Raw genomic sequence first — 15,529 nt, 5'->3', positions numbered from 1 at the left:
CAGTGACAGCAGTTGTCACAGTTATAAGGAAGCCTCTTAGTGCCATTCGGCTTGACGAAATGGCGAGATACTTCATCTTGTTGAGTCGACTTAAAATTCTTATCATGTCGACACGTCAAGATATTTAACACACCATGTCAACTTATCAATTTTAAGAATTAAGTCAACATTACGACATAGATTACCTCGCTAAGTCAGCTTCCTGAATAGTGTATGTTGACATACCATGGCGCTAAACACTATCTCGCCAAGTCGACTGCTAAAGAGGTATAAGGCAACATGCACTTTTGGGGAAGTCGACTTGATGAGATATTATGTCGCCATGGGATGTCAACATACACTTTTGGGGAAGTGGACGGCGAGATAACGCATATCGCCATGTCGACATACACTTTTAGGGGAGTCGACTTGGCAAGACAATATATGTCGCCATGTCGACATAAACTTTTTTTAGAAGTCGATTTGGCGAGATAACCTATGTCACCATGTCGACATACACTTTTTGGGAAGTCGACTTGGCGAGACAATATGTCGCTATGTTGACATACATTTTTTGAGATTTGGCGAGATAACGTATGTCACCGTGTCGACAAAAACTGAGCTGTCGACTTGGCGAGATCCTTTTGGGAAGTCGACATGGCCAGTCAATGTATGTCGCCATGTTGACATACACTTTTTGGGAAGTGGACTTGACGATACAAGCTATGTCGCCCTGTCGACATACATTTTTGGGAAGTCGACTTCCGTGTTCAGTAGTACACAAAGCGGTATAGTTGGTGGAACCCTCAGTTACAGCGGAAGGACGGAAAGACATTTATGATGATGTTTTTAGAGTCGTCTCCTCGCGGGTACTGCTTGACAAGTTTATTATTTACTTCAGTTTCCGATCTGAGACGAAAGAAAACCTTGAATGAAACCAACATCGAATAATTGTGCCCAGAAAAACCACACACGCCTGCGCGCGCACGCACGCACGCACGCACACACACACAGGTGTGTTGGCTCAGTGAGTAGAGCGGCTGCCCTCACAATCGGGAGGTCGTGGGTTCAAACCCCGGCCGCGTCATACCAAAAGACGTTAAAAGATGGGAGTTGCTGCTACCTTGTTTGCCGTTCAACAGTTGAAAAGGTTAGAGCAACGTCGATCTGGCGCTGCTCAGTGGCTGCCGGGCCCACGATCAATTGGGCAAAAAGAATTTTCATTCTTGGACAATAGAATTTGGAATTTATATCCAAAACAATTATTATATTATTATTATTATTATTATTATTATTATTATTATTATTATTATTATTATTATTATTATTATTATTATATATTATTGATATTATCATTATCATTATTATTATTATTATTATTATTATTATTATTATTATCATATAACATTATTTTTATTATTATTATTATTATTATTATTATATTATTATTATAGGCTGTCATGATACGAACGGCGATGAATCCAGAGTGCGCCAGTCAGGTACACGACGGTGACGATCATTGCACCAAGATCGAGCAATCGGAAGTATCGTCGTCTGCGTTCATTCAACAGATCTTTCTGTGAAGAGAAGAAGGGAGGTAAAGCTGAGTCTGAGAGTGTGAGATGATAAGACAGAAAAAGACGGAAGAGAGAATAAGAGAAAGATATTAAGAGAGAAAAAAAAATAAACGGAGTCTAGGACAAGAGAAAACTGAGTCAAATCTAAAGTTTCCTATTTCCATAATATAGGTCCAGATTTCAGCAGTGTCAGCTCTCTTTAAAAGCAACTGCATAGTTTTAGTAGTGAATTAAAGGGATGATATAGTATTGGTGGAGATGACGATTGGGCTTTTAACTTTTTGCAAGATACCAAGTAACCACTCATGAAATACTACAAAGCATACCATTCCTAGTGGAATTCAAAGTTTATTTAATGAAAATTGATTTTGGAATGGCTGAGACATCCAAAAACAAAGCGATCGTAATATAAGGTGGGTCCCACCCTTTATTAGAATCGCTCTGCTTTGGATATCTCAGCCATTTCGAAACCAATTTTCAGCAAATAAACACTGAATTCCACTTGGAATTACATGCTCTTTCACATATCATAAGAGGTTTCTCATTATCTCAGTGAAAAAAGTTAGAAACCTGAAGTTAGGTCTCAACCCAAACTATATGACCCCTTTAAAGTCACCGAGATATTGGTTTTGTTTATTTAATAATATGTAATGTCTTCATCAACTTCTCCTGAACTGCGGGCAGGAAAAGGCTGATTAAATTTTTTGATACATTTAATCTTGCGTGTCAAAGGCCGCTGATAAAGAATTATTGTGTTGGGTCCTATCAAATGCTCTTTTTTTTTTTGCGGCTGGTTGAAGAACACCTATTCGTTCAAAGTATACGTGTTTGAAGGCCTTTTCAACTTTTTTTTTTTCAACTTCTTGACATGTCGGACGACCGAGGTCTCTACCACCTCTCAGCTTGGGTTCGGTATACGGTATCGTGATGATCGAGGGTGTGGTCAGGCGGTTGGCGCAAGATCATAAGGCCCTACATGTATTATAAGACGTTTGGTATGTTTGGCTTCCATATGTAGCGCGAGAAGTAACCTTTGTCCAACACGATCGGAACGTGAACGTCTATGGCAACGGAGATGTGTGAATTGGCTATCGCGATCGACCAGGAATAAATTCACTTAATTTCATTCCGTAGATAAAAAGAAAAGGTGTTGACCGCATTTGGGGAAATTGTTGATATCATACCTCCCGAGTAAGAGCATGGAGTTGAGATCCCTCGGGGCTATAATATCAGCAATACCCCCGAAAAGCAGCCTATATCATCGACTGTCGACTTACGCGTAAGTCGACGTTGGCAGTTTCATTGATTTATAGCTCCTTTACGATTATAGGATGATATGACTATTGGAATAAAGAGAAAGGTGGGGTTATTAGTCTCGTAAATGCTTTCTTTGTGTGTGTGTGTGTGTGTGTGTGTGTGTGTGTGTGTGTGTGTGTGTGTGTGTGTGTGTGTGTGTGTGTGTGTATTCATGGGGCGAAACATGGTCGTACCCACTGGCATCTTTCGCTACCATGCCTACTACAATATACGCCTATCTTACTTACCCTATGTGTTGATTCGGGACGTTCCTGTTTCGATGTGAAAAGAAGAAACAAGAAAATATCGATCTGGAAATGTATTATGTATTCTATTTGAATCTGAAGTGACACTGTGCATCACTTTCTTTTCTCTTGCGTTTTGTAAAAAGGATTTGACAACGTATAAAGCTATGGGCCTAAGTGAGTTTGTGCACGTTCATGACGTTCAGAATTTCGAAACTTCACGCTGCGGTTCGACATCGTTTCTTGACAACGAACAGGCATCGATTTGGCATCAAAGTGATATTGATATAAAGAAAAAAATGACTATCTAGCAACACATCTATCTGGATAAAGCTTTGTGGATATCTCATTGGATCAATTTTTCTATTCAAAGACACCGGAAATTCTAACGCATACTGCTTACCAAAATGCATTTGATAGAAATGCAAAGGGAAAAGCATGCCAATATCTAGAAAAGAAGTGATAAGAAAGTTTTGGCGAGACCTAGATATAACTTTCAAATTCAAACAGTGAATCGAATCACTTCAACCTTAAGATCTAAGCTCTCTTAGCCAGAAATCTTATATCACTATTGATGGTGTTAAAAGGGACGACGAACCCGTCCCCCCTCCCCTTAAACTCCCCACACTCTAGTATGACTGCACGTGTTGGAACAGTCAGAAATAACTGACCATGATAATACAGCCACTCGGCAGCATCAAACAGCCACATGCATGGCATACCCAATCCCACATGCACATAATCACACATTCGCATGCGTGAAGACTCATTCGTGGACTAGTACTTAAAGGAGACCTCCGGATGGTTTTCAGATTTTTACATTTGAACAACTATAAATTAGTTATACTTCGGACATGGTTTCAGAATTTATGATAATCAGGATGAAGAAAAAGAATATTTTCGAAATTTATAACAAATTGCAATGAACAAGGATGATGACATATGGCAGAGTCACCATATGAATGCATGAGTTGGGGCTAAAGGAAGCAGAACAAAAGAAGAAGGCATGCATAGATTATATACAGGTGAACTCGCAAGAGAGCGGTATTGTAATGGAATTACACTGCTACATTTCTGAAATATGTGAGCCTCCTATGTCATCATCCTTCTTCAGTGTAAATTGTTTAAGGTTTTTCAAATTGTTGTTTCTCTGCTCAAGAGTAACAATAAATTCCACAAATCTATACATGGAGCTGTTGATTAATTTATACTTCATGATGTGAAATTATGAAAATCGTCTGGAATGCTCCTTTTAAGCAAACCCTGCAGAGAATACACGGCGTTGCCGCCGAGAGAGCATTCGTGTCATCTCTCTAGATAAAGACGTAAAAAATGATGATACTTATCGACATTAACCACATAATTTTTTTTCCAGTCGGGACCACCAAATCATATCAATGTATAGGTGCCTCTCCTACTTGCAAATGTCAACTTACGCATAAACGTTCGTTAAAATAACCAAAACCAAAATCAAGAATTTGCATAGCATGCACAAAATTGCGTCAAGCCAAATCTTTGCTTGATTTTAATTACTATCAGTACCTACTGCCACTCGGTGCAAAGGTAACAGACATGATAATTATGATATCATGATACACTGATGATGTTGTAAGCCTCTTAACATACTCAATTTCGTAAATACTTCACTGCATTATATTAATGTAATGTGCCTCTTCATCTGTATATACAAATCAATATTGTTGCTTGTAAAAATTTTGTATCATTTTGATGTGGAAAATAGATAAAGCCGAAATGAATTTAAATGAAATACTAAGAAAAATGGTATGCCTTTCAGTATTCATTTAATCATATATTCAATTCAATTCAACTTTTTTTTCATATCTCTCAATAAAAGAATATACATCAAGTATAACAAAGTAAAGTGAAACACAATATTCGGGTAGGATGCACAATAAATTATTACAAACATATAGAACATTGCGGTCAATCTTTGTAAGTTTGGCTCTATATGCATGAAATTAATGCTAAAGAAATGCATAATGTATGATGCAACCTACTTAAAACCAAGCTAAGCGTAGGTCCCAATTCTGAAGCGAGAATAAAGATCCAGATAAGGAGCACGGAGGCAACATAGGACCAAAATATGGGAAACAAATCGAAAAGATTAGAATACTCTGGGATATAGCAGATTCTTCTCAACTACAGATGGAGAAAACAATTTACATGCTACAGACGTATGAACAGTTGTTTGCGACACATTATAAGTGATTATGCCACTCCATGCGCAGAAATTAAAGCACGCAATGTGCTGACATACTTTCCGGATGCACAGAATATTTTTTACTCCTCGGGTGAGACGGGACGCGAAAGTGTCATGACATCAAATTCTCCTTTTATTGTCCACATCGAAGATATTCGACACATCCTTGACGGAACTTTCGGTTGACAATCAGGTAAACGAACACGTTGATGAAGTGATTGCAGTGTTTCAGCTGCAACAAGACGTTGATTGCGGTCAGGGCGTGGGGCACACGCTTGGCGAAAAGTTGCTTAGGTTCCGGAGGGATCATCCGAAGTGCCACGGACGGGAGCCAACAAATGAAGAAGATGATAGTGATAAACATCAGCATCTGGGTTGTCTTGTGGTCCGCTTGACGCCGTTGCTTAGCAACAGGTTTGGTAACAAGGACGCCAGCTGTTTTGTTTTCACAGGCACGTGAAGGTGGGATACGTGTTGTACTTACAACGGCGTTGGGGCCGACCAGTTCCCCTAGTCCATGGTCTGTTTTAGATTTTGTCTCCTCACAGCCACCAGCACGGGATATGTTTGTGTCATCCAATGAAACAAAATATCCATGCGTGTTTAATGCAACCGAAATGTCTTTTGGACGGGTGACTGGCGACTTGTCCATGTCAGCGCCGCTACTTGGGTATGCAGTGATGGTTGAAACGGTTACGTTACCTGTTATCATTTGCTCTCGAAGTTTTTGCTGTTCTCTAATGGCATGGTACACTCTAGCGTACAGAATCATGATCGCCAAGAGCGAAAACAAGAATATGAGCGCAGGAAATATGACGTAAAATTGTCGCGCCTTCGGATCATACCCGTACGTATCGCAGACGTAGATTTTTCCCTTTTTCTTGGAGGTGGCGGTGAAGACGAGGGGAATCTGGACAAGGGTTGCAAGGAGGATGCAAGTGGCCGAGATGAGCCACGCCCTTCGAGCCACAATCATTCTGGAAAAAGGATGCAACACCGCTACGTAGCGATACACTGCGAGTGAAAGGGTGATGAACAAGGCCGAGTAAAGGTTTGTCTGCACCACCATGGATTTGAGGATACATGTCCAGTCAGCGGGACCGTGGAGCGGATACGTGACGGCTTTCGTCGCCAACGACAGGCAGCTGAAGAGGTCGACGAGAGCGAGAGTGATGATGGCGACATCCGTTGCGTTTTTCTCCTTTCGCCGGCCGAAGACGACGGCAATGAGAAGGTTGCCCGGAACGCCCAGCCCGACGGCAATCCCGCCGACAGCGAGCCGAAGACTTGCCATGTAGTAACACCTGTTACTAATGCTCTGCAGGCAAAGACGCGCGGTTGATGTTCTTGTGTATATTGGAACGTGGAGTGTGGCGGTCGGCAGTCACCAAACTGAGCTGTTGCTATATCTCGGAAAAGTGGATACTTCAGTCTCGATATTCAGATTTAAACAAAGATCATGGCAGTACATTTAGAATTCGCCGATGCTCAAGGGAAAGATGCACGGATGCAGTTATTGTGTAACTTGAAAAGACGATCGACAGCAATCAAGTTACATTACTTCTGATTGGATGGATATGTTAAACTTTACACTTATATAGGGGAAGTATGGACTATTCCATTCCGCTGAGATTCCTAATCAGACGTTAATTCAATTTTCCAGTCACCCAATTGCTCTCCGATGGATCTCCTAAAATGGATTAATCCACAAAATGTATAACGTTACATTATACCCACTTTTGCCATTAGTGAGGCTGTCTTACTAAAGCCCGGGAAACCATCCATGTTATACCCCAAGTAGTGAAAGGTATTATCTGTCTTTCTCAAATCTCAATTATGTCCTTTTTATTGAAATGATGGCCAGGAGAGTGTTTTTCTTGTGGTATAGAAAATGTTTTCCGTAGCCACCCATGTTGACACAATACACTTTACGCTGTGGAAAAATAAACAAACAAACAAACAACCCCCCAAAACAAACAAACAGTAGAATCTTTGATATTACCCGAAATATGCTGCATTTTCACTTTGCATGATATTGTCATATTGTCGGGAAGAATGCATGTTTGAGGATTATATTGACGGTGTAAATTTTATCCGTTTGTCTTTACAAAGTCATACATTGCCAGTCATACTTTTATATTTATCATTTGTCTTCATGACTATAGTGCAAGTAACTGCCAAATTACTCCCCATAACTGTTTATTTTGAGATTCTTACGCAACCATGGCAATTGTGATATTCAGGCCAACGCCGCTGAGATCGAAACGGTCAAAAAAAAAAATTGTTTATCCTATTCTGCTAATATCCTCTTCTATTAGTTGCCTTCGTCTCTCTGTATATTGTGTTATAATTGTTTTTACTCAGCTAGAGGTCATGAGTGATACAGATGCAGATATGCAAATAAAATGCAGGAGTGATCTTTAGTCCTAACCGATGCATACACTTTAGACTGCAAGGAGACAGAAACGTCGTATTTATTTTTTTCCATCTTCCATGTCTTCCGTAAATTTGAGTTTCAAAGAACTTTGTTCTTTTTTACGGACAACTTCAGTGTATAGTTTTTGAGCCATTTATGAAACTCAACGTGGAGATTCCAGACCGTACATTACCCAAAGTAATGTTGTTAAAGGAACAAAAGTGAATTAATGGCTGACGATGATAAAATATCTTCTGGCTGTATAGAAAGTACGGCCTATTATCCAAGTATCTCGTAAAATGAATCGATATTTCAAACTTTGCTTTGAACGACTGACATTTATAAAGAAGCTGACAGAGACTGCGATTCTGTCATCTCCTTTTGTACTTTAGATTCTTCAATAGATAACGGATAATCAATAGTACTTATGGGCATTTCACGTTAACGGAGAAACATTCTTAGCGTACTTTATCACGTGGGTCGCCATTCAGCTCTCCTTTTTCAATTTGGAGAAATAGAAGATTCAATTAAGTAACAGAAGTTGCTGCCTAGTGTAGAAATGGGTAAAGAGAACTTGCTACATTATGCATAACTTTTGCTGTTATGTGAACAAGATAAAAAAAAAAGAGAAAGACAGCGTTGAAGAAGAAGGAAACAGAGAAAACAAGCATTAAAGGGTTAGAAGATAGTAGTAGTAGTAGTAGTAGTAGTAGTAGTAGTAGTAGTTGTTGTTGTTGTTGTATATTAGTTGTCATTGTTGTAGAAGTAGTAAAATAGTAAAACTAGTAGTAGTAAATGGTAATGATAATGACGATGATGATGTAGTGGTACAATAAGCCTGTATTAGAATAGTAGTGGCAGCAGCAGCAGATAGTGATAGTAATGGCAAGGGAATAGTAAGAATTGAACAACAGATTCATTGCAAGGAATAGTTGCATCATTCACATACAGTGTAGTAGCAGTGACAGTGATAGCTGTTGTCACAATTTACGGAAGCTTCTTGTATAGTGTCATTCGACTTGACGAAATGGGGAGATACTTCATCTTGTCAAGTCGACTTGATATTCTTATCATGTCATGTCGATATGTCAAGGTATTTAACTCACTATGTCGACTTATCAATTTTAAGAAGACGACATAGATTACCTCGCCAAGTCGGCTTCCTGAAAGGTGTATGTTGACATCCCATGGCGATGTAGCTACATTATCTCGCCAAGTCGACTACTAAAGTGGTGTATGTCGACAAGGCAACATGCACTTTTGGGGGAAGTCGACTTAGTGAGATATGTCGCCTGGGATGTCAACATACACTTTTTAGGAAGCCGACTTGGCGAGATAACGTTTATGTCACCATGGCAAGATGACGTTTATGTCATGTCGACATACACTTTTTGGGAAGTAGACTTGGCGAGATAACGTTTAGGTCGCCATGTCGACATACACTTTTTTGCATAGTTTTAGTAGTGAATTAAAGGGATGCTATAGTATTGGTGGAGATGACGATTGGGCTTTTAACTTTTTGCAAGATACCAAGTAACCACTCATGAAATACTACAAAGCATACCATTCCTCGTGGAATTCAAAGTTTATTTAATAAAAAATTGATTTTTAAATGGCTGAGACATCCAAAAACAAAGTAAAGCAAAGCGATCGTAATATAAGGTGGGTCCCACCCTTTATTAGAATCGCTTTGCTTTGGATATCTCAGCCATTTCAAAACCAATTTTCAGCAAATAAACATTGAATTCCACTTGGAATTACATGCTCTTTCACATATCATAAGAGGTTTCTCATTATCTCGGTTAAATAAAAGAAAAAGGTTAGAAACCTGTTGTGCTGAAACTATTGTTTATTTAATAGTATGTAATGTCTTCATCAACTTCTCCTGAACTTCTGGCAGGAAAAGGCTGATTCAAGTTTTTGATTCATTTAATATCTTGCGTGCCAAAGGCCGCTGATAAAGAATTGTGTTGGGTCCTATTAAATGCATTTTTTCTTGCGGCTGGTTGTAGAACACCTATTCGTTCAAAGTATACATGTTTGAAGGCCTTTTCAACTTCTTCTTTTTTTTTCAACTTCTTGACATGTCGGACGACCGAGGTCTCTACCACCTCCCAGCTTGGGTTCGATACGAGGTCGTGGATATCGAGGGTTGGCGCTAGATCATAGCGTGAGAAGTGACTTTTGTCCAACACGATCGGAACGTGAACATCTGCGGCAACGGAGATGTGTGAATTGGCTATCGCGATCGACCAAGCATAAATTCATTTAATTTCATCGGGTAGATAAAAAGAAAAGGTATTGATCGCATTTGGGGAAATTGTTGATATCATACCTCCCGAGTAAGAGCATGGAGTTGAGATCTCTCGGGACAATAATTTCAGTAACACCCCGAAGAGCAATCTTTATCATCGACTGTGATTATCATCGTAAGCCGACGTTGGCAGTTTCATTCACTTATAGTTCCTTTACGATTGTAGGATGATATGACTATTGGAATAAATAGAAAGGCGGGGTTATTAATCTCTTAAATGCTTTTATTTTTAGTGTGTGTATTCATAAGGCGAAACGTGGTCGTACCCACTGACACCCTTCCCTGCTACAATATACACGAATCTTAGTTACCCGGTGTGTTGATCCGGGACGTTTTTGTTTCGATGTGAAAAGAAGAAACAAGAAAACTTCGATCTGGAAATGCATTATGTATTTGAATTGAATCCAAAGTGACATTGATGTAGGACTTCGTTTTCACTTCCGTTAAGGAAAAAGATTTGACAACGTAAGCTACATGCCAGAGGGCTCGACATCGTTTCTTGACAACGAACAGTCATCAAGTAGTCATTAAAGTGATATTGATGTAAAAAAAAAAAAAAAAAAAAAAAAAAGACTCTATCGGGCAACACATCTATCTGGACATAGCTTCGTGGATATCTCATTGGATCACTTTTTTTTTTTCCATTCAAAGACACCCGGAAATTCAAACCCATACTGCTTTATACCAAAATGCATTGGATAAAAGGACAAAGGAAAAAGTATGCCAAATAATGATATATAGAAAGAAGTGACAAGAAACAGAAAAAAAAAATTCTGTGCTACCCAGATATAACTTTCAAATTTGAACAATGAATTGAATCACTTCAACCTTAAGATCTAAGGTCTCCTCTTCAGAAAACTTATATCACTGTTGATGGTGTTAAAAGGGACGATGAACCCTTCCCCACACTATAGCATGACTGTACGTTTTGGAACAGTCAGAAATAACTGACCATGATAATACAGCCACTTGGGGAGCATCAAACAGCCACATATACCCACACCCCTCCCACCCCACACGTACATAATCACATATTCGCATTTTATACGATCACATCTGCGTGAAGGCTCATTCGTGGACTTAAAGGAGACCTCCGGATGATTTTCAGATTTTTACATTTGAGCAACTATAAATCAGTTATACTTAGGACATGGTTTCAGAATTTATGACAATCGGGATGAAGAAAAAGAATATTTTCGAAATTTATGACAAATTGCAATGAACAAGGATGATGACATATGGCAGGGCCACCATAAGAATGCTTGAGTAAGGCTCAAGGAAGCGCGACAAAAGAAGAAGGCATGCATAGATTATACACAGGTGAACTCGCAAGAGAGCGGTATTGTAATGGAATTACACTGCTACATTTCTGAAATATGTGAGCCTCCTATGTCATCATCTTTCTTCAGTGTAAATTGTTTAAGGTTTTTCAAAGTATTGTTTCTCTGCTCAAGAACCACAATAAATTCCACAAATCTATACATGGAGCTGTTGATTTTATACTACATGATGTGAAATTATGAAAATCGTCTGGAACGCTGCAGAGAATACACGGCATTGCCGCCGAGAGAGCATTCGTATCATCTCTGTAGATAAAGAAGTAAAAAAGAATGATACTTGTCGACTTTAACCACATAATTTTTTCCAGTCGGGACCACCAAATCATATCAATGTATAAATGTGAAATTTTGAAAATCATCCGGAGGTCTCCTTTAAGCAAACGCTGCAGAGAATACACGGCATTGCCGCCGAGAGAGCATTCGTATCATCTCTGTAGATAAAGAAGTAAAAAAGAATGATACTTGTCGACTTTAACCACATAATTTTTTCCACTCGGGACCACCAAATCATATCAATGTGTAAATGTGAAATTTTGAAAATCATCCGGAGGTCTCCTTTAAGCAAACGCTGCAGAGAATACACGGCATTGCCGCCGAGAGAGCATTCGTGTCATCTCTGTAGATAAAGAAGTAAAAAATGATAATACTTGTCCACTTTAACCACATATTTTTTTTTTTTTCAGTCGGGACTACCAAATCATATCAATGTATAGGTGCCTCTCGTACATATAAATGTCAACTTACCCACAAACTTTCGTAAAAATAACCCAAACAAAAATCAAGACTTTTTCATAGCATGCACAAAATTGCGTCAAGCCAAATCTTTGTTTGATTTTAATTACTATCAGTACCTACTGCTACTCGGTGCAAAGGTAACATACATGATAATTATGATACATTCATGATGTTGTAAGCCTCTTAACATAATCATTTTCGTCAGTACTTCATTCCATTATCTTAATGTAATGTGCCTCTTCATCTGTATACACAAATTAATATTGTTGCTTGTAAAAATTTTGTATCATTTTGATGCGGAAAATAGATAAAGCCGAAATGAAGTTAAATGAAAAAAAAAAAAGAATGGCATACCTGTCAGTATTCATTGAATCATTATATTCAATTCAACTTATTTTCATACAAATGAATGTACATCACAACAAAGTAAAGTGAAACAGAATATCCGGCTAGGATGCACAATATACATTATTATAAACATAATATACTCGATAGAACATGGCGGTCAATCTTTGTAAATTTGGTTCTTTGTATAAATGCAAAAAGAAATATGATGGACTCTACTAAAAAACAAGCTTGTTAAGAGTAGGTCCCAATTCTGAAGCGAGAATAAAGATCGAGATATAAAGGATCACGGATGGAACATAGGACCAAAATATAGAAAACAAAAATAAAAGATAAGAATTACTCGCGGATATAGCAGATTCTTCTCAACTACAGATGGCGAAAACAAGCAAAGTACATGCTGCCGACGTATGATCAGTTGTTTGTGGCACATTGTGCCACTTCATGTGCAGAAATTAAGACACACTGTACAGACAATATACTCTTCGGATGCACAAAATCTTTTCTATTCCTTGGGCGAGACCGGACGCGAAATTGTGATGACATCAAATTCTCCTTTTATTGTCCACATCGAAGATATTCGACACATCCTTGACGGAACTTTCGGTTGACGATCAGGTAAACGAACACGTTAATGAAGTGATTGCAGTGTTTCAGCTGCACCAAGACGTTGATTGCGGTCAGGGCGTGGGGCACACGCTTGGCGAAAAGTTGCTTAGGTTCCGGAGGGATCATCCGAAGTGCCACAGACGGGAGCCAACAAATGAAGAAGATGATAGTGATAAACATCAGCATCTGGGTTGTCTTGTGGTCGGCGTGACGCCGTTGCTTAGCAACAGATTTGGTAGCAAGAACGCCAACCAGCTTGTTGTCACAGGCACTTGAAGGTGGAATACGTGTTGTACTTACAACGGCATTGGGGCCGACCAGTTCCACTAGTCCATGGTTTGTTTTAGGTGTGTTCTCTTTACAGCCACCAGAACGGGATATGTTTGTGTCATCCGATGAAACCAGATATCCATGCGTGTTTAATGCAATCGAAATGTCTTTTGGACGGGTGACTGGCGATTTGTACGTGTCAGTGCCACTACATTGAGATGCAGGATCGATGGTTGAAACGTTTGCGTTACCTGTTATCATTTGCTCTCGGAGTTTTTGTTGTTCTCTAATGGCATGGTACACTCTAGCGTACAGATTCATGATCGCAAAGAGCGAAAGCAAGAATATGAGCGCGGGAAATATGACGTAAAATTGTCGCGCCTTCGGATCATACCCGTAAGTGTCGCAGGCGTAAGCGTCTCCCCGCTTCTTGGAGGTGGCGGTGAAGATGAGGGGAATCTGGACGAGGGTTGCAAGGAGGACGCAAGCGGCGGAGATGAGCCACGCCCGTCGAGCCACAATCATTCTGGAAAAAGGATGCAACACCGCCACGTAGCGATACATTGCGAGTGAAAGGGTGATGAACAGGGCCGAGTAAAGGTTTGTCTGCACTACCATGGATTTTGCGATACATGTCCAGTCAGCGGGACCGTGGAGCGGATACATGACTGCTTTCATCGCCAACGACAGGCAGCTGAAGAGGTCGACGACAGCGAGAGTGATGATGGCAACATCTGTTGCGTTTTTCTCCTTTCGCCGGCCGAAGACGACGGCGATGAGAAGGTTGCCCGGTACGCCCAACCCGACGGCGAGGCTGCCGACAGCGACCAGAAGAGTGTGGTTATCATATACCATAGTGAGACCGTAGGCGTTCGGTAGTCACGAAAGTCAGCTATCGCGATTTCTCAGAGAAGTGGATACTTCAAAATCGAGTCAACGCAGTTTGTAGGAGAAGATCGCGATGGTATATTTATTCACCGATGCTCTATAGGCAAAGATGCGCGGTTACTGTCATGGTGTGTATTGGAATGATGGTCGACAACGATCAAGTTACATTATCTCCGATTGGTCGGATCTGTTAAAACTTTGCTCTCGGAGAAGGCGTGGACTATTCCATTCCATTGCATTTCCTAATCAGACGTACAGTCCATTTTAATCATCAGCACTCGAAAGTGATGCTGTCATTTCTGCATGTTACAATACACAAGTATCTCTGTATTCTTCCTTGTCTGCACAGTATCATCATTATCACCATTTCTTTTAAAAGATTGTTAGCATTATCAATAGCATTCTTGATATGATTGACGATATGATAGCTGATTTTTGTTTCATAGTGTTTTTCATATTCTAACCATGTGTTCATTCTTTTTTTTTCTTTCGTCAAATTAAGAGAAAGAAATGAAAGTATACTTCGTACGCTATGACTCGACAGAAACTACAAACCTTAATAAATCAAATTTTCAGGGTTGAAAACAGAATCTCTTTTTATTGTGGCCTATGAAGTTATTGCATTTCCGCATTTTGATGCATAGCAAAAGCATGAAATTCACTATAGAAATGCATATCACACGACCACCTTCGTCACTGTTCAAGTCTAAGGATGTAAATGAAAACAATGACAATATTCTTAGGCCAGACATATGATATTAAAAAAGAGAATGTAAAGGTATTTGACGTAATATGTATACATATAATTATATATCTGATGATAATTGTAGTCCACGTGTTGGTTCCGGTATACAAGAGATGAAAAGAGGAGATTGTAACGCATTATTTTACTGTCCCTCGGATTAGGACATTAAATGGCGGTCCCATGTGTGTGTTCGCCGCGACACACGCGCGTAAAAGATCCCACTTCATTCATTCATCACAAAGAGCAGGGTGCCAACCCGGTGAAGTGCTCCCCCTACCCATCCACACAAGAAAACGAAAAATGATGCCGACCCCTCGTGGTTCGCCCCAGGTGACTAGCAATAGTCAGCAAACGTTACCAACTAGGTACACTGTGCCATACGCTTGAATGTATGAACAACTGTTAATGGTTGCACCAAGTTTATCAACGCTTCATGCGTCTACTTCAGGGTTTCGGACAATAAGCCAGTTCGGGGTTCGCTCATGGGCACATCGGTACAAATGACCTTTCTTCTTTCTCAGTTGATTAGGCACTCCACGAGTTTTCAAG

The 15,529-nt window shown here is 39.8% G+C and overlaps 2 protein-coding genes across 2 annotated transcripts; both read right to left on the bottom strand.

The window, feature by feature from the left end:
- Positions 1–5,451: 5,451 nt before the first annotated feature.
- LOC140232870 (D(2) dopamine receptor A-like) lies at positions 5,452–6,612 on the bottom strand. The gene has a single exon (XM_072312983.1). It carries the CDS (start codon positions 6,610–6,612, stop codon positions 5,452–5,454), a length of 1,161 nt encoding a protein of 386 aa, XP_072169084.1.
- A 6,414-nt stretch (positions 6,613–13,026) lies between these two features.
- LOC140232868 (prolactin-releasing peptide receptor-like) lies at positions 13,027–14,202 on the bottom strand. The gene has a single exon (XM_072312981.1). The coding sequence runs from the start codon at positions 14,200–14,202 to the stop codon at positions 13,027–13,029; it is 1,176 nt and encodes a 391-aa protein (XP_072169082.1).
- Between the last annotated feature and the right edge of the window lie 1,327 nt (positions 14,203–15,529).

Source organism: Diadema setosum, chromosome 9, assembly GCF_964275005.1.
Source record: "Diadema setosum chromosome 9, eeDiaSeto1, whole genome shotgun sequence".
In the NCBI taxonomy this organism is placed as follows: domain Eukaryota; kingdom Metazoa; phylum Echinodermata; class Echinoidea; order Diadematoida; family Diadematidae; genus Diadema; species Diadema setosum.
The sequence above is the reverse complement of the archived record's forward strand: the minus strand, read 5'-3'. Positions and strand labels throughout refer to the sequence as shown.